Genomic DNA, 26,309 nt, shown 5'->3' on the forward strand with positions numbered 1-26,309 from the left:
AACCCAGGCGCCCAGGGAGAGGATATTTTGCAGGGGCCTCTGAACCTTGGAGGATGTAACCAGGGTGTCTCTCCTCCCTGAGAATACATATGTGTAGACAGAGCCACACGTACACGCACAGAATGGAGCTCAGCTATGGGAGTTCACTGCCATTTTGCTCCAAGTCCCTTTTGGGATATGAGGTGCTGCCTGGAAGGAAGGGCGTACATATGCCTCGCCCGGGCCCAGCCTGCACCCTGGCCACCTGGGTCTGGGTCCTCGGGTGGCTGTATGACCCGACCGTGGCTTCCCAAAGAGCAGGGGACATCCTACAACCCTGGTTCCCTTGGCCTGAGCGTGGTCTGTGGCAGACATCTGTCCATTCTCCTCCACTGAGGGCCACCTTGATTTCCATCCAGGTCGGTTTCCCTCCAGGAGTGGTCAACATCGTGCCGGGATTTGGGCCCACAGTGGGAGCAGCGATTTCCTCTCACCCTCAGATCAGCAAGATCGCCTTCACGGGGTCCACAGAGGTAATCCCCTTCATCCACGGTCAGCCAGCGTGACAGTCGCAGTCTGAGCTGAGACCTGGGAACTTTTCCCTTGAGCAGCTGAGCTATGATAATTTCTCCTAAGTGTGGCCACGTTTCAGTGCATAACAATCAGTTTAAAAAAAAAACAAACAAATAAAGTCACTGGTCCAGTTTCCAAGCTAAGTAAGTATCTAATAGAACTCAGAAGCCTTAGAAGAAAAGATGGGTAGATAAGATAAAATAAAAATGTAAAACATCCAGAGGACAAACAGTGTCATAATCGAAGTTCAAGGATACACAGCAAGCTGGGAGAAACCCAGTCGTGATGTATGCAGCTCTCCAAGGCTTAAAATCCATAATACCCTTAAAAATCAGCGAAAAAGGAAAAACAAACAAACAAACAAAAAACACGCGCTCTACGTGGTGGGGCAGTGGGTAACTCAGAGAAGGGAAACACCGAATGTCCAACAAGCTTGACCTGGCTCATTGGTCATCAGGGAAACGCAAATCCCAGTGAAAGTCGGAGTCTTTGTCAGTCAGATGGGTAAAAATCAGAATCTGGTTTGAGGCCGTGGGAAACCAACGGACACTCCCCCACGGCAGTCCCCAGGCACGGGGCCACATCGTAGGATCGATCCCACATTTGACTCAGAAATTCCATTTCAAAGCCACTGGTCAGAGAGAGGGCTTCTCACGAGCCCTCAAGGACACGTCTTCCTGTAAACTGTGTCCATTCTGTACGGGGCGTTATAGCCATTACAGTAAGGAAGACTGTTCGCTGTCTGAGTTTGAAGCACACAAAAAAGTAAACCGTGGGAAAGTAGCTACAGAATGATCCCACGAGGAAAAGTGTGTGTGGAGAAAAATCCATAAGGATACCCAAGAAGTTCTTCCTGTGGCCACGTCTGTGCAGGTCCTGGGGCATACGGGAGAAGGGAGATGAGAACTTTCCCCCTTTGCCCTGACATACATCTCTGTGTGGAATTATATGTAATATTCTTCTGTCCTTGAGAAAGAAACAAATAAAGGCTTCCCAAGCACTAAGTGCCCCCCCCCCCCCGCCCCGCCATCTCCCTACAAATTTAGTCCAGCCAGGAGCCCGAGCTGTCTTCTTCCCAATAGCAGACTTGTCCCTTCTCCTGCTCATGCCTGGCTTCTCTGCAGAGACACCCGAACCCTCTCTAGGCGCTTTTAGGGCTGCTTCATGGGTCCAGTGGGGTGGTTTTCTCACTGGGAAGCCAAACTCAGGGACAAGAAAGTGGCCTTTCTCGCTGGCAGGCATCTCCGGAAGGGGGACAGGGGTGCTTTCCCGGCCTAGGTCCCCCTGCTGCTCCCAGCCACGAAAGCCCACCTCAACCCCACAGGGAATCACCAGCCCGTGGCAGACTGGTGTTACTTCTGTTGCTCTCTGGGGACAATCCCTGTCACTGTGGGACTATTCCCAACGTCATTCACTCCATCACCCATGAGCTGGCCAATATTTAAAATGTACTCACACCTTAGTTTTGGGGGAACACCCTCAGCCCAAGAGCCCAGCCCTGCCTCTTGCTGGCTGTCTGGCTCTAAGCGTCTGTGTGCCGCTCGGTCTCCTGAGAGTCTGTGGGGGCAGCCGTGTGATGGTCCGGGCCTCGACTCTGGCAGTGTGTGCAGTGATAGGACAGACCCTCCGGGTACGTGAAGGAGGTTGGTGAGGGGTCCTGTTCCTGCTCCATGTACCGGTTCTCTCCCTTCCCCTTGAGGAAGCCCCGGTCTTGAGTCTGTTGCCGGAGAATTGGCTCGCTCTTCTCCTGAAGGTCAGCTTCCCTATTACCATAAATTTGGAGGTTCCTGCAGATTATACCAAAGAGCCTCGCGGAACCCCGTCTCCCATGAGCGAGCACTGGAACAGCTGCCCCTGGGTCCCCTCGAGCCCTTTTCCGGACGAGCTGGACCGGCCTGCTTCCAGGAGCCGGCTGTGCCACTAGCCAGCTGTGTGGCTGTGGGCGTATCGCTGGGCCTTCCAGAGGCTCCCACTCCATCCACCCCTGTAAGTGGAGCGGCTCGGACCAAGTGATGTCAAGGTCTGATCCGTGAGGAGATGCAGGGAGAGGCCAGGGGCTGGGGAGGCAGCCTTAGAGGCCTGAGGCCCCTGGGCAGAGAGGCAAGAGACCCATAGATTTATCGAGAACGTCCAGGCCAGGTCTGACCTCAGCCGAGGTTTCATCTGGTCTGTTTTTCATCCTGAAGGTTGGAAAGTTGGTTAAAGAAGCCGCCTCTCGGAGCAATCTGAAGAGGGTTACCCTGGAGCTTGGGGGGAAGAACCCCTGTATTGTGTGCGCAGATGCTGACCGTGAGTGTCTCCCCTTCTGGACGTTGCTGGGGTTTAGTCCTTAAATCTCTCCCTGATTCCTTGTGCAAGCTCAGAACCAGCTGAGAGAGAGACGCATGTATACACATGAAATGGCGATGTTTATCCACCTTGGGTTGTCCTGTCCTAAGCAGGCAGATGAGATCGAAACACCAGCTTTATTGCTCATGGAAAGCTGCCTTGGGGAAATATGTGCCCTGTGTGGGGGCCCAGGGGCTGCCTGTTTCTTCCCTTCAAGATTATGTTTGTGTTCCCCGTCCCTGCAGAGCTGGGGCCGTAAGGAGCCGATCCAGCTCCTTCTCCAGACTCCCCTGTGCAGGGAGATGGCCAGGAGAGGGAGGAGCTGGGCAGGTGCTCCCCACTCACAGGCAATAATCACTCCCCACCCCTTTCCGAAACTTGAGATGTTTCTTCCTTCTTTGTCTCAGGCCTGACAAATGAGAGGACAGTGGCAGCAGACCCTTAAACATGTCCCCCTAGTCTGGGTCCTGTTTGTCTGTCTACCTGTCTGTCTCTCTCTCTCTCTCCACCACCTCTTCTCTGGGCAAACATCCCTGCCCAGCGGCTTGGGGGTGGTGTGTGTCTTGCTAGAGGTTCCTGACACGATATGAAACTGTATGCTATTCTTGGCTGCCATGTCCAGAGGAAGGAAGAGCCATGTTGGGCATTCATTCTCCTGCTGACAGGGTCTGCTGCCAAAAGGTGTGCCTTCCCAGGTACCCTGAAGCACCTTCTAGAAAAGCCTTCCTCACCTGCCCCTTGGTGCCAGAAATTCCTTTCATGGAGAACAAAGCTTTACATTCCACTCTCAGATAAGGTGGGCCCTGCAAATATTCCTGAGGAAAAGGACCCTAGTACAATTTCTTGCTAGGGTGTAAAGGACTTCCTCTCCTTGAAGCTGGCTTTCTGTGGGAGAGTGAGTGGCCTGGGTGAGGCAGCAAGCTTCAGGGAAGGAGAAGAAAGCTGGGCATGAGGACAGATGGCTCCTTTGTTGCCTGGGCTGGTGCTCCCTTGTAGAAGCCTTGGTGGGGCTGGTACTGGTTTCTGGAACCACACAGAGCAGTTCTGGGTGTTGCCACATCTGGGGTCCCAAACTCCAGTCCTGAAGAGCCAGGACCCTTGTTTCTCATTCTTGTGCCACCGTATCTGGGCACCTGGTCTCCACCTCAGCTCCTCCTCTCTCCCTGGCACTGAAGAACACTGCAGCTAAAACGCAAAGCTCCCTCCCGTTCGGGGGTTGGTTTTATAAGGCTCATGAACGCCGAGGGCAGCATTCCCCAGAGCTGCTCCAGAGCGGTGCTGGGGTGTCTGGATAGCCTGCCCGTGCCCTGCAGGGGCCATGCGTTTGCCCAGTGCAAAGTGTGCAAAGCGTGCCCAGTGCATTTCCTAAGCAGCAGTGTGCATGTTGGAGGGGGGCAGGGGTGCAGAAAACCAGCTCACTGTGGAGCGCTGGAGACCACACTGTGAGCTGTAAGCGATACCCCACTGAGCATTCTTCTCCCTGAAGCACGGCCCCAAAGGTTTTCCTTACTAAGCACCCTTCTGGTTTTAACCCGATGCCCGCTCTCGAGTTCAGATACAGACCTCCTCAGGCAGAATCGGTGCTCTCTTTTTAACCCGTACCTATCCTACATGGAGTTAACGTTACTAAGACTTAATAAGCGAAAGAAGCCGACTTCATAGGACTTGGTAGTGAAGGAACCTCAAGGTGGACTAGCTCTCACCCGTCAGCCTGCATCAGTACTTACTTCTGAAAGACTGTTCTAGAACTCTCTAGAATGCAGGTCCTCCAGAAAGGGAGGGGTGGGGGTCCGGAAGCAGGTGAACCGGGGAGTGCAAACTCTCTGTGGTCCTTAGAGTAAGGAAGTCCTGCACTCAGGGGACTGATTTTCCCCCCACACTCGGGTGCACCCAGAAAATCCTTGTTCCCATCCTCTCTGTTGGGAAATGCCGGGAATAAAATTAATTTCTGCAACGCGGCCGTTCTGGGGCCTGTTTTCTGGTGTGGGCAATTAGTGTTGCAGCTGTCACCCGTCCTGCCCTAACGACTTAATCGCTTCCTCCTGCCCCCGCCACCCCCTCCATCCAGTGGATTTGGCAGTGGAGTGCGCCCATCAGGGAGTTTTCTTCAACCAAGGTCAGTGCTGCACGGCCGCCTCCAGGGTGTTCGTGGAGGAGCAGATCTACGCCGAGTTTGTCAGGCGGAGCGTGGAGCACGCCAAGAAGCGTCCGGTGGGAGACCCCTTCGACGTCAGAACGGAACAGGGGCCGCAGGTAACCCACTGATTTCGGCAGAACCCGCAGTGTGCCTCTGGGGGCTGAACCAGGCGGCCCCTCTCGCCCTTAGCCCCTTACCGCTCTGGTGCTTTTCCATCGATTCCTGGGTCCCTCCCAGACAGAAGGGAGGCTGCCTCGCCTTCTGCTTGCTTTCGTTTTGACGCCATCCCATCGGGTCTCCGTGGGCTTATAAAGCGGGAGTGGACACACAGAGGTTTTGCTCTTTGCGGCTGATAGTGCCAAGCTCAGGGCCCCAGCAAGGAGAGAGAGGCATTCCCAGTTCGTAGGGCCCCATGCCTGCACCCTCCAGCCAAGAGGACCATCCAGTCTCTGAGCCACCAGGATCCCCAGAAGAGAGACTCGGGCAGAGGCTGTCTTACCTGACTGGTCTCCCTGCAGAAGAAGGGGTTGTAACCATGGCCAAAAGGCAGCCAAGTACAGGCAGAGGCCAAGTACCTAGAGCCCACGGTCTGAGCCTCCAGGCCCTCCCTGCAGCTCATGTGCACTGTAGGACAAGGTCACTGTCAGAAACCAAAGAATCCCAGTGGAGAGGGAGTGCAGAGGGCTCAGGGAACAGGGCTGCGTCTCTGGGCAGGAGGAGCCCGTCTCCAGAGGCCTGGTTTTCTAAACTAACGACGGGATGAAAATGATCATAACCACGAGGTTTAATAACCTCTTTAAAAGGGCACATCGTGTATCGCTTTCTTACTAATTATGCAGTACAGCAGATGGATAAATATTTAAAAGAGGGCTGCCTGACCATCCATGCATTATTGAAATAGAGCTCGACAGCAACCCACTTTGCTGGGAGCCAAAGTCCTGCCCCAGCCACGAAGTTGCAAATCACATGCCCAGACTCCCTACTTGTGTCTGTCCTGGGAGCTCACTGCTTCTGCACTGCACTGGCACCGCATGTTTACATGGGAAGCCACACAGGTTTGGCTCTGTGACTTTGTGGAAGTCCCAAGCTCCTGCCAAACCTCACTTTCCTCATCTGGACAATGGAAGTAATGGATAAATATTGTGAATATTTCAAGGCACCTAATAAGTCTTTATTTTTTAAAGGCGGAGGCGAGGGGAGCATTCAATGACAGGCTCCCTGATCCAGGTGGCAAAAGAAGGGCATGACTTCAGGCCCTGTCTATCAGGTCTTGCTTGACCATCCCGTGGGGATGCCCTGGTTGGGGAAGGGGGAGGACCATGTGGAAAAAGGTGCATTTCTGGCCACCGTGCCCATCCTTGCCTTGCCCCAGCCCACATGCACGGCGGCTCCAATGCTACGTAACCCTGGTGGAGAGAAGCATCCTACTTGTGGCCAAAACTCTCCACCCTGCCAGACCTCAACTCCAAACCCAGTGGCCAGTGACACGAAGTTGTCTAGTGACCTCGGCTGGATTTCAGGTCTGAATGCAAACATGGCCACAAGCCATTATCAAATCCACCGTGATTGTAAAGCTAATCCAGACTCCGTGGGAAATATGCGAGCTGATCCCATACTAAGGAAAACCTTTCACCCCATCATTATTCATAAGTCTCTTTCCAAGGCTCCAGGCTTGACTTTTGAAGCCAGATACAGAAATCTCTTCCAAGAGAGCAGATTCAAGCAGAATGGGTGTTGATTTCGTCGGTGCTTTTGATGCTGCTGCTAAAAGTCCTTCTGAAAGCTGACTTAAGCCGCCCAACCTCAGCATATTATTTTAGGACGATGTTGGATTTTTTTCTCCCAAAGTGCTTTTTCATCTACGGCAATAAGATTTTTACTCAGGGAGGATTTACAGCTGTCCAAATAGTCCTGTCTTTCTCCTGCCTATTAAACAGCGAGCTGACCTAGATCAGTGTCCACTGCAGACAGCCAGCCAAATGCTCCAGAATCTTTCAGGTTTATTTGGCAGCTGAGCAACGAGGCGCATAAACATTGCACAAGACACCTGGTGGGGGCGGATCCGGTACCCTCTCCAGCAGAGCCAAGTGTAGCTTCCGACCTGTCCTTTGGGGTCTGCCTGACTCTGTCCCTGGTGTTGTGCCCAGCCACATCCTTTACTTCTGGAAGGCTCTCCTTCCTGCACAGGAATGCACCAGCTGACATTTCTTGGGGGATTATTAGATTGAGACAATGTGTTCACATGGACTCATCAGGAAGAATGGAGTCTGGATATGCAGGCTTTCCACAGGGACCCAGCACTGCCCCCAGGACAGAGAGACAGAAAATGGTCACAGCCATTTAGGACCTGTATTTGGTGAAGCCCTTCAAACCCTCTTGGCCTCTGGGGAGGAGGGAAGGATATCTTGGAACTTTTAACCCCAAACTTGGTTCACCCAAGAGAAGTTGAGAGAACCTTGACATATTACTGGAATCATTGGAGTTGCATGAATTACTTGCTTAGGTCGGAGTACGTTCCCAGGGGTTAAAACCTAGAACACATAGAGAGGTCAGTGGAGAAAAGGCTTTCTTCCATCCCCCCACCCCCTCATTCATAGGCCTGGTTCTTAACCTTCCCTCTGTGGGTATCCCACAGTCTTAGTTTCTCATGTATCCCTCCAGAACTTCTTTATGGATATAGAAGCAAATATGAATATGTATTCTCATTTCCCCTGTTTTTTTACCCAAAAGGTAACTGATACCTCTCCTGTTTTTCACCTTGGTTTTGTGCCCTTGTAAGAAACTTGGAAGGGCTTTCTGTACTAGGCTGGAGGAGTGGGGGTACAGGGTAAGGTGGTCAGCTTTCCTTCTCCCTTCTCCTCTGCACCATGGATGGGCAATTCCAGTAACTGTAACCCTCATCCATCATGCCCTGTAAGAAGGGGGCGGGGCTTCCAGATAACCTACATGACACTCAGCTAGACTGGAAGTTTAAATAAGCAAAGAAGACTTTTTTTTATCATAAGCATATCCCAAATAAGGAAAGACTTCTTTAGCATAAGCATATCCCAATCATGACTTGGGATACGCTTACGCTAAAAAAGTCTTTCACGATCTTTCAAAAACCCAAATTTAACTGGGTGCCCTGTAATTTTATTTGCGAAACCTGGCAACCCTTGCAGGATGCAAGAAGTTGGGAGAGCAAAGAATGTGACCATTTCAGATCTCGTTTCATTCACAGGTTTGCTTAACAGCATGGAAGGGGTCGGTGGTAGGATAGACGGTACACGGGAAAGGATGAGGAGAGCCTATCTCCCCATCTCTCCCCTACTCCAAAAAGCCTAGACTTGTGCCTCAGAGGAATATTCGCATACAAGGCACATCTGTCCCGTGAATTATGACTTGGCAAGAACACTGAGGGGTGGGACAGCTGATCTCGTGAATAGCCGTTAGACCCGTAAGATGGCAGCCGCCGCCCGAAAGGAATTCAAGCCATACCTCTCCTTGCATTTTGCAGATAGACCGAAAGCAGTTTGACAAAATCCTCGATCTGATCGAGAGTGGGAAGAAGGAGGGAGCCAAGCTGGAATGTGGGGGTTCAGCCATGGAAGACAGGGGGCTCTTCATCAAACCCACCGTCTTCTCAGAAGTTACAGACACCATGCGCATTGCCAAAGAGGAGGTACTGGAGATGGCAGGAAAAGCTTCATCTCAAGGGGACTCTTGTGGGGTGGGAGGGCGAGAGGAGGGGGGTCTTACAAACAGAAGTCTTCTCTAGGGCTCAGGGACCCCGGAAGTCATTGTGAGGGGAGCGTTTTCCTTTCTCCCATGGCCTTCTTCCTCTCCTTTGGTTTCTGAGGGAAGCCACCTTGCCTACCTGCCTTTGGGAACCCCTAGCACTGTATAGCAGCTGTAGAGTTTGTCCTAAACCCCCCATTGTCACGCATCTCTGGGGAGCCACAGTCCCTCTTCTTTCTTTTGACACGTCCTCGGGTTAGCTCGTGGTGGAGGGTTCTTGCCCCCTGTGGGTTATACCAGTAGATTCAGAGCCCAAAGCTGCCTTCAGCCCCGCTAGACTGAACTACAACGAAAAGTGTGTTCATTCAAAGAACACATCGCGGCTGGAATTCTCTTTGAAGTTTTCTGTCACAAGCATCCTTGGAAATGGTGGAAATTGAGGAGACCCTCCCCCCCCCCAGTATAAGTGGGATTCTAACTTGGTCTTTCAATCTCACTGTGAATCTGGATGGACCCTGGTTCCCACCTAGGGTCCCGGGGGGTCGGACCCTGGGCTGTGTGGTCTTTTGGGATGCAAGAGAAAGTGAATCACTGCTGAGCACTTCCGGTGTGGGTATTTTATAGACTTTCTCCTGGAGGTTTTTATGGGATTTTTATTTTTATTTTACATTGCGAGGAACAATGTCTTCCTCCGTTCCCTCGGAGTTATTAGGGAGACATTTTATGGTGCCTTTGTTGATGGAAAACGTACCATCAAGAGGCCGGGGCACACAGTCCTACAGCTGTGCCCTACAACCCCCTCAGCAATAACTTTCCACGAAAAACTCGCCAAGTTTTGTCTTGTGGGCACGTCAGCAGGCTGGGGCTTCTCAGAAGCCCTGATGACAATAAGAGAGAGAAGCCTGGAACATGCTTTCGGTTGGTATCTTAAGTTCGGCTTAATCATAATCCTTCCCTTCAGATGTCAACCATCCAGTAGCTCAAAAGATCTCCGCAGGTTCATTGCTCTCCAGTCCTCGTTCCTCACACATGCTCTGGATGAAATGAAGGCCATGCTTGCTCAGAACGGACGCCCTTCGTCGTCCGGACGCCCCTCTCACTGCTGTTCTTGCAATTTCGCATAGATATTTGGACCGGTGCAGCCAATCCTGAAGTTCAAAAACATCGAAGAAGTGATAAAAAGGGCCAACAGCCTTGAATACGGACTCACGGCAGCTGTGTTCACAAAAAACCTCGACAAAGCACTGAAGCTGGCTTCCGCCTTGGAGTCTGGAACCGTCTGGTGAGTAGCAGATGCGTGCGTTTCCGCTCTCCGGAGTGGCTGGCTTGCTCGCTTCACCACCCTTCTATGGACAGACAGCTTCTAGTCACATGTTCCAGGCCAAGCACTGTTTCAGGGCTTTGGTCCATCCTCATGACCACGTCTGAGATGGACACCATCATTGTCCCTGTTTAACAGAGGAGGAAATGGAGACACAGAGAGGCTGGGTGATTTGCCTAGGGTCACACAGCTGGTACAGAGCAAAGCAGAGCCCAGGGCTGGCCGGCCAGCTCTGCTGCCCCTGTTGCTGACCACCGTGTTGTGCTGCCCCTCGCACTCCACTCCCTTCACCTTTATTTTTCATTCTGACTCTAAAAGCAGTGCATGGTCTTGTCCGAAGTGTCGATCAAAGTCCCTGCTTCCCCAGTCATCTTGCCAATGACATCATCCTCACTGGAAAGATGATAATGCTTTGGGGCTCAGAGAGGCTAAGTAACAAGCCAGAATCCTTCTAGCCAAGAAGCAAGAGAGTTTTGAGGTCAGGTCTGGCCGATTTCAAAGCTAAATCTTATTCCCCGATGCCGCAGTTTCCCTCTTCTTTCTTCTCGCCTTGACATTCCGTTCCTATCTTGGCGAAAAGCTTTATGCTTAGAATATTCAGATTTTAGGCGTGCCTGGGTGGCTCAGTCGGTTAAGCACATGCCTTCAGCTCAGGTCACGTTCAGGATCCTGGAATCGAGTCCGACATCAGGATCCCTGCTCGGTGGGAAGCCTGCTTCTCCCGCTCCCTCTGCCTGCTGCCCGCCCTGCTTGTGCTCTCTCTCCATCTCTCTCTGTCAAATCAATAAATTAAAATTTTAAAAAACTTTTAAGGAATATTTAAATTTTAGCTTCTGGTGGGAAGAATGAGAAGGCAGAAGTTGAAAACCCACTGTTGTCATTACTAAAACTTTGACAGAAAGTCATCCTTTAGGCAACGATCTGTTTCAAGCCCCCGAGAGCCGGGGCACCCGTGACCCTGGTCGATCTTCCCCAGGTAACCGTGAGCATCTTTCGTTCTTCCTCTAGGATCAACTGCTACAATGCCATCTACGCACAGGCTCCATTTGGTGGCTTTAAAATGTCAGGAAATGGCAGAGAACTGTAAGTATTTGCTCTCGCACGCCTGCCGGCCGGTGAACAAAACACACCCTAGATTGGCGGTGGGCAGGAGTACGGGCAGGTGCTCTAGTCCACCGGCCTTGCCCCGTGCCCCACTGTGGCAGCCATGTCAGGACGGCTGGTGCCCCTTTCCCTCTGGGGCTGTGATGGATCTCTCTCCCTCTCTGTCCCTCCTGCCTTCCCACTTCTGCCGTCCTGCACCCTCATCCTCTGCTCCTTCGGGCCCCAGGACCAACCTCTAGCCTCGGCTTCCGTGTCCTCCCCAGCACCTACCACACATGGAGATGCCTATAGAGACTTAGCCCAGGCTCCCCACACAAGGACGGGGGCAGAACTGGAAAAGGGCACTTTTTGCCAGACTCACACAAACCCCAGCCCTCAGCAAGGAAGACAGGCTCTCTCCCAGGCTCTGCGGGCAGGCTTGGGGTACTCTGACCCCTTCTCCATTCCTCTCTGGGAGACAGACCACGGTGCCCTTCGTGGCTCCCTCAAATCCACCACATGCTCCCAAAGGGCTGCTTTCCATCTTGCCCGCTGGGAAGAGGCACTCCGTGGGCAGAGAGTCATGGACAGGCTTTCTTGTGTCTGGCCCAAGATAAAAGGTCCAGGCACGGAGCCGGACAGAGCGTTCCAGGAGTGGACACACTGTTGTTTCCAGCTGGACAAGGCCTTCTCTCCCACGTCCTTCTTGGTGGTTTTTATTAGTCGTTGTGGACAAACAGCTTTTGGGATCCATCTTCCCAGGGGGACCATCTGTGACAACAGGCAGGGCTGCTCCTGGAACATTTCTTCCTCTTCGTTAAACAGTTTGTGTTATTTATATACAAATGCATTACCTCGTACTTGTTTGTAGATCTTCCAATGGGAGAACTCAGATGCTTCCCCTCGGCTTGGGCCTTCGTGGGGTCCTTGGGCAGCTCCCCTTCCAGATTCTTCCTAAAGACATTATGAGAGAATGGGGCTGGCTTCCCTCCCTGAACAAATGCTTTCGACCCGTCTCCATGGAACTAGGGTCCCTTCCCCCATCTTGGTCTTTCTTTTTGATCCATTCCTGAGTCATGGCAAATATGCCAGAAACATCCAAACATCTGAGGAAAACATGTCCACTAGTGTCCCTCTCATGCCTATGACTCGTTTCCCCTTCAGGGAACCTCAGTAAATTCTCAGCTGTGAGAACCCTTTGTAGAAATCATGTTTTGTCCCACATGGGTTATCTGTGTTCTGTTCTGCGTGCTTCTGCTTCAGTTTCTTTCCACACCCTCCTGCTTGAGAGAGGCACGGGGCCTGGGCTGGGGTTACCTGGGTCCCTGTCATGGCCCGCCACCAGCCACAGTACGGGTGACCGCTGGCCCGTGCTGAGCACAGACCGTGCAGGCTCCGTATGAGCACTTTTTCACGTGTGCGTTCGCGCCATGCTCACGACAGTCCGCAAGATGGTGTGTCTTGGTTCTGCTTGCCATGCCAGAGTGGCTTAAACAGGAGACGCTGATTGCTCACCATTCTGGAAGCTGGAAGCCTGAGATCCAAGTGCCAGCAGATCTGGGGTCTGACGAGGGCTCCCCTCCTAGCTGATAGAAGGCTGTCTTCTCACTGTGTCCTCACAAGGTGGAGAGGGTGAGGGAGCTATCAGGACTCTCCTTTATAAGGACACTTACCCTATTCATGAGGGCTTCCAACTCTCCTAACCTAACCACTTCCCAAAGGCCCCACCTCCTAATACCTTCCCATTGGGAGTTGCGGCTTCAGTGTAGGAATTTTAGGCGGACACACACATCGCGTCCATTGCAGATGCCTGCTACGACCACTAAGTAACCATGTTTCCGGGTACTACCCCAGGGATGCCAGGGAGGTTCCCTGCCTTTCCCGGGTCACACTGCCAGTAAGGGACAGAAGCGGGGTTGAGCCCTTGGGCCCACCACACCACGCCTTGCTCAGCGGGGGGGTGTCACCTCTGTAAGCCACGTGGACTGAAGCCAGACAGGGCATACGTGGTCATTTGTCTCCTCTGATCAGCTGCCTTCAACCAGTGAGGTCATGACCAATGGGGAGGGGACCCAGGACCCCACACGGTCCTCCCCCCAGAGGCCAGATGCAGCGTCCTGCTGCAGTAAGAATTTGGGGCCCCAAGCAGACGACCTTGGATGTCGAAGCTTTAGGAAGGGTGTGTGGGGCCCTCCTGACTTCTAGTGTGTACTAACTCACACGGACTCCGGCTTACGGCTTTCCTCACCTGTGTCATTTGTGTCTCCACCCCGCTCCAACCCCTGGTTTTAACGGGCTTTCGGAGCCTCAGCACCCCTATCTGGCTCAGGGCACAGAGCGCAGCACGGCTCTCATCCCGCCGCAGCCGGGACTTTTTCCCATGTGTTTTGTTGACCCTTGGCATATATTTTTTCAAGGCTTTTGATAAAGCACTTTAACGTAATTCACAAGGGGCCTGGAAACTGACTTGAAAACCAATTTCCATTTGCACTGGTCTCTGATTAATGTCTTCATGTTCCATCGAGTTCTCCTTTTGTGTGCTGGAGCACGGGGAGGGGGATTCCGTGGTTTTCCCCAGCCCCGGCCGCCTGGGCCCGGCTGGCTCTCTGCCGCCCACCCACAGGCCCCTCCGGGGATCTGGTCCTGTGCGTGTCTTGGGACGAAGCCTCCAAGTTCTCTTCCTCCTGGGCGCTTTTCTTGGTGGTTTTGCAATCACAGCAACTACAAGCAACAAAAATCCACACAGTCCAGACGGGTGGAAAGCTAGGCCTCCCTCCGCGGATCCTTAATCCCGTTTGTTAGAGATAGGCACAGTCCCATCACTCATTTTTTCATTTGTTTACTTAGCCAATATTTAATGAGCACCTTTGGGGCACGTGCTGGGTTCTGAGCCCAGAGCAGCGATCACACCTTCCCCTGCCAACATTCTGGTGGGGTCCAAGAGGAAAAGGGCCGGGCTCATGGATGGCCTCGAGAGCCAAGACCGTCATGACTGGGCAAGAAACCCATTAGGAGATGCCACAGGGGGTCCAGAACTTGAACTTTGGCAGGGATTGCAGGAATAAGAAGAATAAGGTGATTCGTGTACTTCCTCTTACGGGAATGGTTTAAGACTGGACTAAATTAGTTAATCGGCTAAATAATTGAACGGGCTTTCTTCATTTGGTTTATTACTTTTCTTTAGGAAGTCTCTAAATCATTAAAGACTTTGCATTTTTAACAACGCAATACTACATGCTCACTTTTAGAATTTACGTGTGCATTTTCTTTGCAGTGCATTCTTTTCTGTTTTCTTTTCTTTTAAGATTTTATTTATTTATTTGACAGAGAGATCACGAGTAGGCAGAGAGGCAGGCAGAGAGAGAGAGAGGAAGAAACAGGCTCCCTGTGGAGCAGAGAGCCCAATGTGGGGCTCGATTCCAGGACCCTGAGATCATGACCTGAGCCCTAGGCAGAGGCTTAACCCACTGAGCCACCCAGGCGCCCCATTTTTTTCTGTTTTCAAATGAAATGGGAGCAAACTATTTTGGGGACTTGAGAATGGGCTTTGGATATTCCTCCATTCTTTTTATTAAGGGTCTCCTGTGATGGACTTTTGTGTTATATCCAAGGGCTTTTCCTATTACGAACCATTCTGGCATAAATCTTTCTGCACTCGTGGCAGAGTATTTTCAGAATAAATTCCTAAAATTGGGTAATCTGCTCCATGAAAATTGAGCTCCTGGTCTTTTGGTTTGTGTGTCTTTAATTGCAAGGGCGTTGAGCATGTTTTTCACACTTCCTAGTATCTGAATTTGTTTTTCTGTGAACTGACTGTTCATGCCCTTTGTTGATTTTTCCATTTGTTTGTGGGCTTTTTAAATTGGGTTTTAAGAGCTCTTTGTATATGAAGGAAAATGGCACTGTTTCCCACACAGGGTTGTGATTGTAATTTTTTTCTAGCTTGTCATTTGTTTTGGGGGGTTTTTGAAATGGATTTTCCACTCTGCAAAAATTGAATTCAGCGTTCTGCGTATGGCTTTTATATTCTGTGTTATATTTAAAAAAGATTACAAAATACTTCACTCATTCTCACGGGTTCTTGAACGATTTGTTTCAGGGAACTACCAAAAAAAAAAATCTCAATGACATATTAATTAAGAAATAATAATACTTTCTACCCTTTATTTATTCTTTAAAATTTTTTTAAAGATTTATTTGTTCGACAGAGACCCAGGGAGAGAGGGAACACAAGCAGGGGGAGCAGGAGGGGGAGAAAAAGCTTCCTGCCAAGCAGGGAGCCCGATGCAGGGCTCGATCCCAGGACTCTGGGATCATGACCTGAGCCGAGGCAGATGCTTAAGGACTGAACCACCCAGGCGCCCCTACCCTTTATTTTTTACCTGTATATAGGTGCTGTATAATAAATCATCTCCAAACATGATAAGGTCAAGGAGGCGATGGTATGCCCATTTTAAAGATAATGAATTGGAGGCTTAGGAAGGCCCAAGTACCTGCCTGCCTAGGTCTAAGTCAGTAGTTCTCTACTTGAGTGGTATCAGGATCTCCTGGCTTGTTACAGATTTCTGGGCCCCACTTCAGCAGGTGTCTTAGTTTTCTATTGCCGCTACAATACATTATCACAAAATTTGTGGTTTAAACAACCTAAATGCACTATTTTACACAGTTCTGTAGGCTAAAAATCAGATGGTCTCACTGAGCTGAAACCAAGGCATGCACAGGGCTGCATTTCTTTCCGGGGACTCCAGGCAGAGAATATGTTTCCTTGCCTTTTTCGGCTTCTGGAGGCCAGTTCCTTGGCTGGTGGCCCCGTCTTCTGTGCTCAAAGGCAGCACTGTTGCAGCCCTCTAAACCCTGATCCTGCAGGCTAATTTCCCTCCATCTCTCTTCTGCCTCCCTCGACTCTCTTCTGCCTCCCTCGTACCCTCTTAAGGATCCTGGTGATTACATCGGGCCCACCCAGATAATCCAGAATAAGCTTGTATTTTCTTTTTAAATTTTTTTTAAGATTTTATTTATTCATTTGACAGAGATCACAAGTAGGCAGAGAGGCAGACAGAGAGGAAGGGAAGCAGGCTCCCCGCCGAGCAGAGAGCCCGATGTGGGGCTCAGTCCCAGGACCCTGAGATCATGACCTGAGCCAAAGACAGAGGTTTTAACCCACTGAGCCACCCAGGCGCTCCTAACCTTGTATTTTAAAGCCAGTTCATTGGCAACTTTAATCCCATCGGCAGCCTTAATCCCCCTTTTGCTGTGTAACCTAACACCAGTTCAGAGGGTTCAGATAGGGTCACCCTGACTCTGGGGCGTTATTCTGTCAACCCCTGGATAAGGGTAGGGGGCCTGGGAATCTGCATTTGGGGCAAGTTCTGAGGTGTCACTGAGGCTCTGAGACCACACTTTGAGAACCATGGATCGAAGGGACGAAATGGGACTCTGCAGACCCTCCAGTGGCCGCCTGAATTTTGAGCTCTTTTCCTCAACAAGGACACATTTGTATTTACCTAACAGCAGAGAAAGTGTCGTAGAGGCATTTAAATCTGTCCAAGGCCGCGTGCATCTCAGTTCCGGGAAGGGGAGCTGCCCTGAGGAAGGCCCATGATACCTGAGAAGGGGCCCCTGGGCTCTGCAAGACGTAGAGAAAGGACACAGAGCAAAGATGCGAACTCCGAGGTTGTGGTCTTCTGCATGTCTGGTCTGTGCTCATGTCTGCTCCCCTCACTGCTCTGGGCTGGCCTGACTCCTCCTACAGCTGGTCGCAGGCTGTGGGCTCCGAGGTCCCCTCTAGGCCCCTCCACGTCCCTCTTCCTTGTGGATCCTCTAGCCACATCCCCCGGTCCCCTCCTTGTCCACCCATGTGGGCCCTCTTCTCACTCTGTACTCCCCACCCAGGGGATCCACCGTGACCCCCCATCCCTTTCATTCATTTAAGGCAAATCCTTAGTCTTTCTGAATATTTCCAAAGCATCACACACTGATATTTAAACTGAAGTTTTACATCGAGTTACTCAAACATACTAATGGTGTGACAGTCCTGGATATTCCCCTATTAAATCATCACATTCCGACCTTTTGCGCCGACTCCAAACTGCCCAGCCAAGTAATTGGCCAGCCAAGTGTTAGAACACAGCGGCGACAGAATGGCAAGGTGACATGCCCGTTTTATATTCTCTCTTTTCTGTGATCGCAGTGGTGAGTACGCACTGGCTGAGTACACAGAGGTGAAAACTGTCACCATCAAACTCGATGACAAGAGCCCCTGAAGGAAAGGCGGGCTCCTTCCTCAAGCATCTGACAGCTGAATGTGGCAGATGGAACTTTGCCGAAGAAAAAAAACTGCATTTCCCGCCTTCCCGGGGTTCCTTTGCGCTGGAGACTTTAAATCTACTGGATTTGAATGATTTTCCACTTTCCTCTCACACTCCTGTTTTAGTGACCAATCCGTTGTATATGTGGAATTGCAGTCCTGCCTGGGGATGGAGCTCGGGGCCCTTCCGTTTTTCCCTTTCAACCAGGTCCTCCGGGACAGTGAAGGGGCTCAGGGCGTGGCCAACAGGAAGTGGTATTTGAAGTCTCCAGTAGTCCCTTAAAAATGTTTGGCCGATCCTGACTCCGGTAAGAACTTGGAAAAACGCCCGGCTTGCTCTGCAAACAGGGCCCTGCACCTGCGGCTTCTTGGGGTTACCTGCCCACGACCCAAGCCCCTCCTACAAGTTAGCGGGAAAGAAACAGAACGAAGTTCAAAACAAACAAACAGGATTGTGAGGATACAATGGGGAGGCGCTTTGGGGAAGCAGGTGCCATGGAAAGGTACTGAAGGTCTTGGGCGTGAGAGGGCGTGGGTTCTTCAAGGACTGCCTCTTGACATTGACCATGGGACTCTGCTTAAGACGAAAACTCCTTGTGGAATATGACCGCATCTGCCCAACATGCTTATCTAAAACTATGTCACGGGCGACCTTAACCAAGGCACTTTCTTAGGCAGAAAACATCGCTAGTGTCACCTTTGCTGCTGATGACCCAGTGATGACAACTTAGCAACTGCGTTTTACAAACCAGAGCCATAATTTCCTTTTACAAATTCTGGATTTCTGCTACTTGCATTCACAGTTTATGATCTGCCTGTGTAGCTCTCTCTGTCTCCAGCTTGGTGATCTATGTTAGATTAGCAAAGCATACACAACTGGAAAGGCTGTTGCTTTAATACCACTTGGTTTTAAAGTCCTATTTTGATATTAATGATTAATTAACAAATAACACCGGGACTCCGTGGAAGAACTGGGTCCCTCAGTACGAAAGTGGCCGGAGGACTGCACTAACATGTTGTGAATTTTTCTTTTCCTCTTTATATGTGCAAATGCTGTGCAATCCCAAGTTTGAAAGTGTTCCCCGATTGCTTTTAAAAAAACAAAACCAAATGTAATTGCGCTCTTTGGATACTTCCACTGATTAGTTACTTTTCTGAGGGTGCTTCTATTTTGGAATTAAATTATGTTTGAGAATTAAATTGGGGGGAGGGCAATAAGATGACAAATGTCAAAACCAGTGTATGGATGAAAGAAAGTCCTGTATGGAATGGGGTTGTCGTTCTTGTCAGAAATAGGCAATATGCAATTCACTTTCTCCGCATCAGTTAACACTTATCACTTAAACTGTCAGCAACTTGCTAGGTCAGGGGTTGACTTCGTACACTGAATTTTCAGGATTTTATCTCAAGCAACTATAGACACTAACCTTGTTAGTAATACATTAGAGGGTTCTTATTCTCTCATTGTACAATAATGCCTTTATTATGAAATGCTACATTATTTATAATTGGTATAGTTAATGTATCTTTTTATAGTTATAAGTAAACAGAGGTGGTATATTCAACCTTCTGTAATAAGAAATGGAAATCTATATAGTAATAGATTTCACTTCTTTTAAGGTTTACTCCTGTGGTATGGTTTCAGAAAAATCTATTGGCCTGGGAATTCTGACCCCCAAGTACCGACTGTGTCCGACAATGCAACAATGATAAAATAAAATCGGATATTTGACAAACATTATGTTTTTTCATTTAAGGACCAAACTCATTTTAATTCTGCGGCAGACCTTTCTCTTTCTCAGAGCTAATGTATAAAATGGTTTGTCATAAAGCAGTCTCTGTAGCTTAAGATTCAAATTCCAATTGCTCAATCGATCAGGCCTCACATTTAGCCTGAGTGTGAAACCCACTCATCTGTGTTTGCGGGTTGAGCAGACAGGGAGCTCGGCCTCAAAGGCTCCACGACTTAGCTGGTGAAGTGTAAGCTGTCACCTAAGCTGCCCGAGTGTCCTTTTAGGACAGGTGAGTCTGGAAATGGTGGGGAGGATTGCACAGGGGTTTAGAGAAAATATTGCATTCTGCTGCTGTCTGCACACTTTCCCTCTTTGTCATGAGGATCTTGGTGTTTGGGTTTAACCCAACCTTGAGTTTCTAACATGCCTCAGTCACCAAGTCATGAGCTGACACGGAGGTTGGATCAAGAGCTTCCCTTGTATTTGGTTAGGTCCATTGAGTTACATCTGTGTATTTGATGTTGATCATCCAAGATCACTTTGGCTATGGGGTGACAAGGTGCCATCTTTTTTTTTTTTTAAGAGATTTTATTTATTTATTTGCCACAGAGAGAGATCACAGTAGACAGAGAGAGAGGGGGAAGCAGGCTCCCTGCCGAGCAGAGAACCTGATGTGGGGTTCGATCCCAGGACCCTGAGCCGAAGGCAGAGGCTTAAACTACCGAGCCACCTAGGTGCCGCCTTTTAAGAGAATACTTAAGAGAGGCTTGGATCAGATCTCTCAATGTATCCACTTACATAGGTATTCATTTATTTAGAAAACTTTTCATTTCTCAATCTCAGTGTGAGCAGAACATGCTAGGAAAATGGCCTTTTCCTTTACTGGTTTATTTATTTTTCCTTTTTTGGTTTATTTTTCCTTTTTTGATTTACTTATTTTTCCTTTACTGGTTTATTCTCTGAAGGGAACCATTCTGGGGACACACACTGGCTGTCATGGGTGTGTGTGTGGTAGGAGGCGCACAGGAGGGGGGCACATTTTCTCAAAGTGGACCTTATGGAGTGCCCTAGCTTCTCCTGGTAGCGGACAAAGAATTATTACTGTGTTGCCCCTAGCATGTATCTGACTTGAGCCTATAATGCAGATGATAAGGGATTTTTTAAATAAAGTATCCAGAGAGAAATGTCTGAGGAAACTAAGTTCGCAGCTGAAGAAATGACTAAAAGGCTGTGGGCGTGGGAAGGCAAGGTAGCAGTCAGCCACTAGCTCTTCAGAAATGTGAGGTGGAGGAGGCAGCTTCCAGTTGATGACACTGAGGAGCGGCCATTCCAACTGAGATGCTGACAACCTGCGCACGCAGAGCAAAAGCTAGAGGACCATGGGTCAGCGTTGGCAGGAAAAGGGGCCACGAAGCCGTAGCAAGAGACCTTAACTGACCTGTAATAACCTTCCCGTGCAAACTTGTGACTAACTCATGCCTAATGAATAGAATTAAATGCTGGGATGTAACCAGCTCAAAACACTCTAGTCGGCTGTTTTTTTTGTTTTTGTTTTTGTTTTGTTTTGTTTTGTTTTTTTTTTGTTTTTTTTTTTACATTGGAGACATCCTCTAGCCTCTATTCCCAAACTCTTGGAAAAGGGAAGCTGATTTGCCCCAACCATGTAGGCCACAGGAGCTCCTGCGTCCGCCCGGGCCCTGGGCGTGCTCTTCCTCACGGTACCGCTAGATGGCGCGGCCGCGCGCCGTAGAGGCGCCGCGCCGGGATGGCCCGGCTCACTCAGCAGGGCGACGCCACGCCCTGCAAATTATTAGGGACTTTTCGGTAGCAATCACACCGCTGCCTTTTGAGTTGTGGCATTAGGGCCGAAGTATTGAGGACAGGATTGAAAACCGCATCCACCCTTTTGCAAGGGCGTTCCGTGGCAGGAGAGCTGGAGGTCTTGTGGGAGCAAAGCAAAGCTGCCCCGGGGGTGCCCTTGCCAATGGGCCACTGCTCAGAGTGCCCGCGACGTCGTGTAGGGGTCGTGCGGGGGCCCTGCGTCCGCCCGGCCTTTGTGAAATGGCAGTGAGGGTGGTGGGGATGTGCCTCCGTCTTGCCCTAAATCTCATGTGACGTTACATGAGAAGCGTCTAGGGCGCGGGTCCTGCCAGGCTGCAGAACCATAGACCCATCTGTTTTTTTCTGAGCAGCCTTCTCTTTCTGGGGTTGGCACGTGGAGCCAAGTCTGACGGCTGTCTGCAGCCTGGGCGTGCGTCTCTCCGATCCGCCTTCAGACAGTGGCTTCCTCAGTGTGATGAACATACTTACATTAAGTCGAAACAAAACAAATTGCCAACATTCCACCCCGTCTTATCTACTAAAACAGCCCACACCACTTAAAATGATTCACCAAATAGCGACATCTTTATATGTACATCCATAATTAAATAAATTCTTGTGACGGGAGGGGCACCGTTTGCAAAGTACAAAAGCTTTAAAAATATGTTATTTTTATACTGCCCTATACGGAATTGTACATAAATGAATATTTGCCTGACTTTTAAGTATTTACTGCAAGTCTACACCTAGTACAAGTCAGACGTTAATCGTTGGTTGGATTTTGCCCCCGAGCAGACCCAAGGGGACAGTGAACGCTGGGCTGAGCTGAGAACCGACCAATCTTGTCGCTGCGCCTGCCCCGCCAGGAGCGGGCAGGGTACCCAAACCTGGAGGAGACCTAGCGCTGCAAGGGCCCACGGGCCCCGTCGTCTCCCGGGATGCCCAGGAGCGATGCATCTGGGCACCTCCGGCTGGGGAAACTGAGGCGGGCCACCACAGGGACCCCCCGCCCTGTGCCCGTCGCGGGACGCAGCGGCAGCAGCCGACCCTTGCAGTGCGCGCTCTCCGCGCCTCCCGCCCGCGGGCCGCAGGATTGAGGAAGTGCGTCTGGGCCCGGCCCGGCCCTGGCGCGCGCGGCTGGAGGCGCAGGGGGCGGAGGGCAGGGGAACCGCCAGGCCCCAGCCCGCTGGTGTCCGCCCCGCCCGGCCCCGCGCGCCCAGCCCCGCGTCCCAGGCGCCCCGGGTCCTGCCCCGCCGCCGCCGCAGCCGCAGGTAAGCACCCGTCCGGCTCGCGCCCCAGCCGGGGGCCCTGGCTGCCTCCTGCGGAGCGTCTCGGGGGAGCCCCGGGCCCCCGCAGCCCAGGCCCGCGCTCCGGGCGGTCGCGTGCTCCGCGGAGGTGGCTTTTGCGGGAGGGGTGGGGGGGTGCACCGAGGGCGCGGGCGACCCCTGTCTCGTGGCCCCGCGGCCTCCCCGGCCCGCGGAGTGGGGGAGGGTGCGGGGCCCTGGAGGGCCACCCCGAAATCCCGCGCGGGCCGCGGCCGGGGGAGCAGGGGCAAAAAAACAAAAGTCGGGGAGAGACACAGGGCGTCTGTAGGTTTCCTTCAGCCCCGCGCGGGCCGAGTGTGAGCGCGCCAGCGTGCGGGTGAGTGTGAGTGCGTGTGTGTGTGTGTGACGGGGAGGCTCTGCCCAGGATCTCTGGTCGCCGGGGCATTGCGGGGGTGCTGCTTCTGAGCGTCAGCCAAGCGCGCCAGCGGCCCCCGCCCTGCAAAGCCTGGGCCCGGCTTCTGCCGGGGGGACGCGGCTCTGGCAGGTCCCGGTAAAGCCCGCCATCTCTGCCACCATGCCTAGCAGGGGTGCAGAGATGAGTGAGGTCAGGACAGGGCGAGGAGGGAGTCTGGGAAGGCTGGAGGCCAGAGGGAGATGGTGAGCAAGAATCTGGCCAGCCCACCTTGTCTCTGCATGGTTAGAGGCCAGGAAGTTTTCTCCCCAAGCACATTGGCATGGTCAGAGAGGTAGAGAAAACAGGAGCCCGCGGTTAAGTTTTTAGCAAGGCTCACACTGAATACACTCTTTTTAGAGTTTGCCAGCCAGTCAACATTGCAACAAGGTACCCAGACAGTAAATGGTCGACTAGATTGACTAAGTATTTTTGCTTCTGTCCGGGAAGAATAAAAAAATTAAGTTACAAACATACAAACCTCACACCTGACTTGTCCCTAAAGGAGGTTTTGGGATCAGCCAAACATTCCTGCCCCCAAGCTTCCACATCTCAGGGAATAGGCCCATATTCAACTCAGTTGCTCAGTTGCTGGGAATTTTCCTCCATCCTGTACCCTCATCCCTTGAATTCAGTCTGTTACCAAGTTGAGTTGGGCTTACCTGTGTGTCTGGGTCCAATCCTTCTTTCTCAGTCTCCATCCTAAAGTAGGAGCACCCATTTCTGTATGATTACAGTCCTCCCCTCTCCAGTTCACTATTTGACATCCAGAGTGATTTTTTTTTTTTAAATAGGTAAATCAGAATGTGTCAGTCCTCTTCTTAGAACCCTGCAATAATTTCTCCTTGTGACTGGCATGAAATATAGGACACCTCCTTTCCCTCGGTTTGTTTGGAGTCTGGCATCATGAACCACATGACCATTGCCCATGTCACCCCACCACAGTCCCCCCACCCCAGCCACCCTGGCCCATCTCACTCTGCAGCATGTGGTGTCTGCTGTCTTGACCCCTGATTCTTCACAGGGCCAGCCACCCGCCTCTAAACCCAGCCTCTTTTTTACATCCCTTGCTCGGTGTCCATCTGGGGTCTCCACTGGTATTATGGTCCTTCTTCATTTATTTGCTCTCTCCTTTAACTGCCTGGCACTCTCTACTGGAGCTCCAGGGGTCCGAGACCATTTGTAGGCACCAGCATTGCTCACTGCTGCTCTTCTCTGCCAGAACTAAGAGGTGCCCAGTATATACAGGCACAGGAATCGAATGGCTAATGGAAAGGCATAACTTATTTGTGATTTCAGACTCATGAAGAACTTCTGTTCCCAAACCCTTGGGTGTTTGTCTGGGACTGAGACCTATACATTTCTTGTCTGCAGCTCCTTGGTATTTTGATGTCCATGAATCCATTAAACACACTTTGGAGATAAGCCAGTAACTGATCAGGGGAGGCTAGCAGTGCCAAAGGGATATCGAAGACTTTGGATCAAGCATCTCTACCACACTTTTCATTCAAAAAATTACTGGATAATATGAGCTTTGCTAACATGCTTCATTTGCAAGCATCTTCCGGCCCTTTGGTACTGGCAATCTTTCCCAAGCCTCCTGAAAAGACAGGTGAGCAGGTCCTGAATCTCTGGCCTTTCTCCTCTGTCAGAAACTTTGTAGCAAGCACTCACTTAACTGTGCCTTCCCCACAAGCTGTAAAGTTTCCTGAACTCGTGGAGTTCCCTCCTCATAGAAAGGGCCCAATAAAAACATTTGCCCAATGAATGTCAGGTTCCCCTTTTCTTTTCCCCCATTAAGTATTCAGGTATTGTTCATTAATGTCAGTATAAAGATTTGCAAATGAAAAATTGGTGAGGTTTTAAAAGGTATTAAAATGACCATGACAGAAAACCTCTTAAGCCCTCTTAAGGATGTGTACACCGTAATGAAAACAAGACATGGAACTTATAACCATGATTTGTTGCCCTGGTCTGAACCCAAAGGAAGTAGGGAGAAGCAAAGATCCGTTTGAGGGTGAAGATTAAGCAAAAGTTGAGTTACCTCACTTTAAAACTTCTACCTTAGAGTCTAAGCCGACATACAAATTACAATTGAAAAACTGCTCCGATTGTAATATCCTCCATCGGTAAAGAGATTTTCAAAAGGAAACTGAAAATGAAAAGGGGAACAAAATGTGCTGGGCAAGGGTTGGCCTAAAATATTTTAAAGATTTTTTTTTTTTTTTTAACTTGAAAGCATTCTATGGTAAGACACTTCTGTTTTCAGAAGGACCATCTACTAGCATTTGGATTTTTTAAATGCGTTGTTGGGTAGATGTGGTAGCTGATTTTAAGAGGTGTTTGAAAGCAGACAGCCACTGTGTTCCTTGGCTTCTGAATGTTACTGTAGGATTCAGAGCTTTTAGTTTAAAACAGAGATGAGATGGTTTGGTGCTTCGCTGTCTTCTTGTCTCAAGCTGGTTTTCCTAATCAGATTTTACAATTTAGAAATTTTTTTTTTTTTAGATTTTTATTTATTTATTTGACAGACAGAAATCACAAGTAGGCAGAGAGGCAGGCAGAGAGAGAGGAGGAAGCAGGCTCCCTGCTGAGCAGAGAGCCCGATGCGGGGCTCGATCCCAGGACCCTGAGATCATGACCTGAGCCGAAGGCAGAGGCTTTAACCCACTGAGCCACCCAGGCGTCCCAGATTTTACAATTTAGAAAGCTTTGATGGTCTCCTAAATTTTGTCCAGATGGATCATTCCTCCTTGGATTGTTCAAGCTCCCAGACTCCAAACACAGGTTTTCCTAAGTATGGGTTGCTGCAACTTCTCACTCTTTGATTCAGAAAGGTGGAGGGTCATAATGGACATGGCTTCTAGGGGAGGGGTTTCCTGGCTCCTTGACCTTCCCCTGCCTGTAGGAGTCTAGTCTACCAGGACCTGATTTCCAGGACCTAAGATGAGAAAGCTCCGGTGCTCTCCTAGCCTTATTTCTGTAGCTTGCTCAGTGCCCACACTGTTCTGGACACCTTCTACAACCTGCTTGGTGGGGAGACCGTGTGTCTGCCCTCCAGCATAGAAATCATCTCTGAACTTGGTAATTAGATGGTCTCTCTGGCCTCCCCCACTGCTACTGTAGGGGAGGACCACCTCTGTCCCTATTATAGAAAGTGACTGTGGAAAATTTACCTTATTTGAAATCACACAGCAACCCTGCAAGGTCACCTGGGTGAGAGAGTGCATGTCTATTTTTAACAGATGGGAAAACTGAGACACATGTAAGTAAGTTTCTGCTTGAGGTCATACCGCTGACATGTGACAGAGATGGTCTAAGCCTTTGATGTTCAGATTGTGCTTTTTTCCTTTCCATATTGTCTTGGGCATGACTTACATGACCTTGATTTTTTTTTTTTCTTACTACACTAGATCACTTTACATTTCCGTAAAATGAAATTTGTCTCAGAGGATAGTGGCTAATGACCCCGTACTTACGTATAGATAGACTCTGCAAACACTAATAGAAACACGTGCATTTCACATAGTAATCCCCTCCCATTGTGCAGTTTATCCCATGCCAGGCCTGCGCTGGACCTGGGTCTGCCCTTAA

At 50.4% G+C, this 26,309-nt stretch overlaps 2 protein-coding genes across 2 annotated transcripts in view; both read left to right on the forward strand.

The window, feature by feature from the left end:
* The window catches only part of ALDH1A3 (aldehyde dehydrogenase 1 family member A3), a 36,902-nt gene extending 17,721 nt beyond the window's left edge, over positions 1–19,181 (forward strand). The window contains exons 7-13 of the mRNA XM_046007384.1: positions 399–512; positions 2,739–2,841; positions 4,949–5,133; positions 8,514–8,678; positions 9,859–10,016; positions 11,064–11,138; positions 17,329–19,181. Of these exons, the coding sequence (XP_045863340.1) occupies positions 399–512; positions 2,739–2,841; positions 4,949–5,133; positions 8,514–8,678; positions 9,859–10,016; positions 11,064–11,138; positions 17,329–17,401 (873 nt within the window). The 3' untranslated portion in view covers positions 17,402–19,181. The remainder of the gene's footprint in view (positions 1–398; positions 513–2,738; positions 2,842–4,948; positions 5,134–8,513; positions 8,679–9,858; positions 10,017–11,063; positions 11,139–17,328) is intronic.
* A 2,711-nt stretch (positions 19,182–21,892) lies between these two features.
* The window catches only part of LRRK1 (leucine rich repeat kinase 1), a 129,446-nt gene continuing 125,029 nt past the window's right edge, over positions 21,893–26,309 (forward strand). Inside the window, exon 1 of the mRNA XM_046007383.1 lies at positions 21,893–22,270. The gene's annotated coding sequence lies outside the window, so the exon portion shown is untranslated. The remainder of the gene's footprint in view (positions 22,271–26,309) is intronic.

The sequence above is a fragment of the Meles meles genome, chromosome 6 (genome assembly GCF_922984935.1).
Source record: "Meles meles chromosome 6, mMelMel3.1 paternal haplotype, whole genome shotgun sequence".
Classification (NCBI taxonomy): Eukaryota; Metazoa; Chordata; class Mammalia; order Carnivora; family Mustelidae; genus Meles; species Meles meles.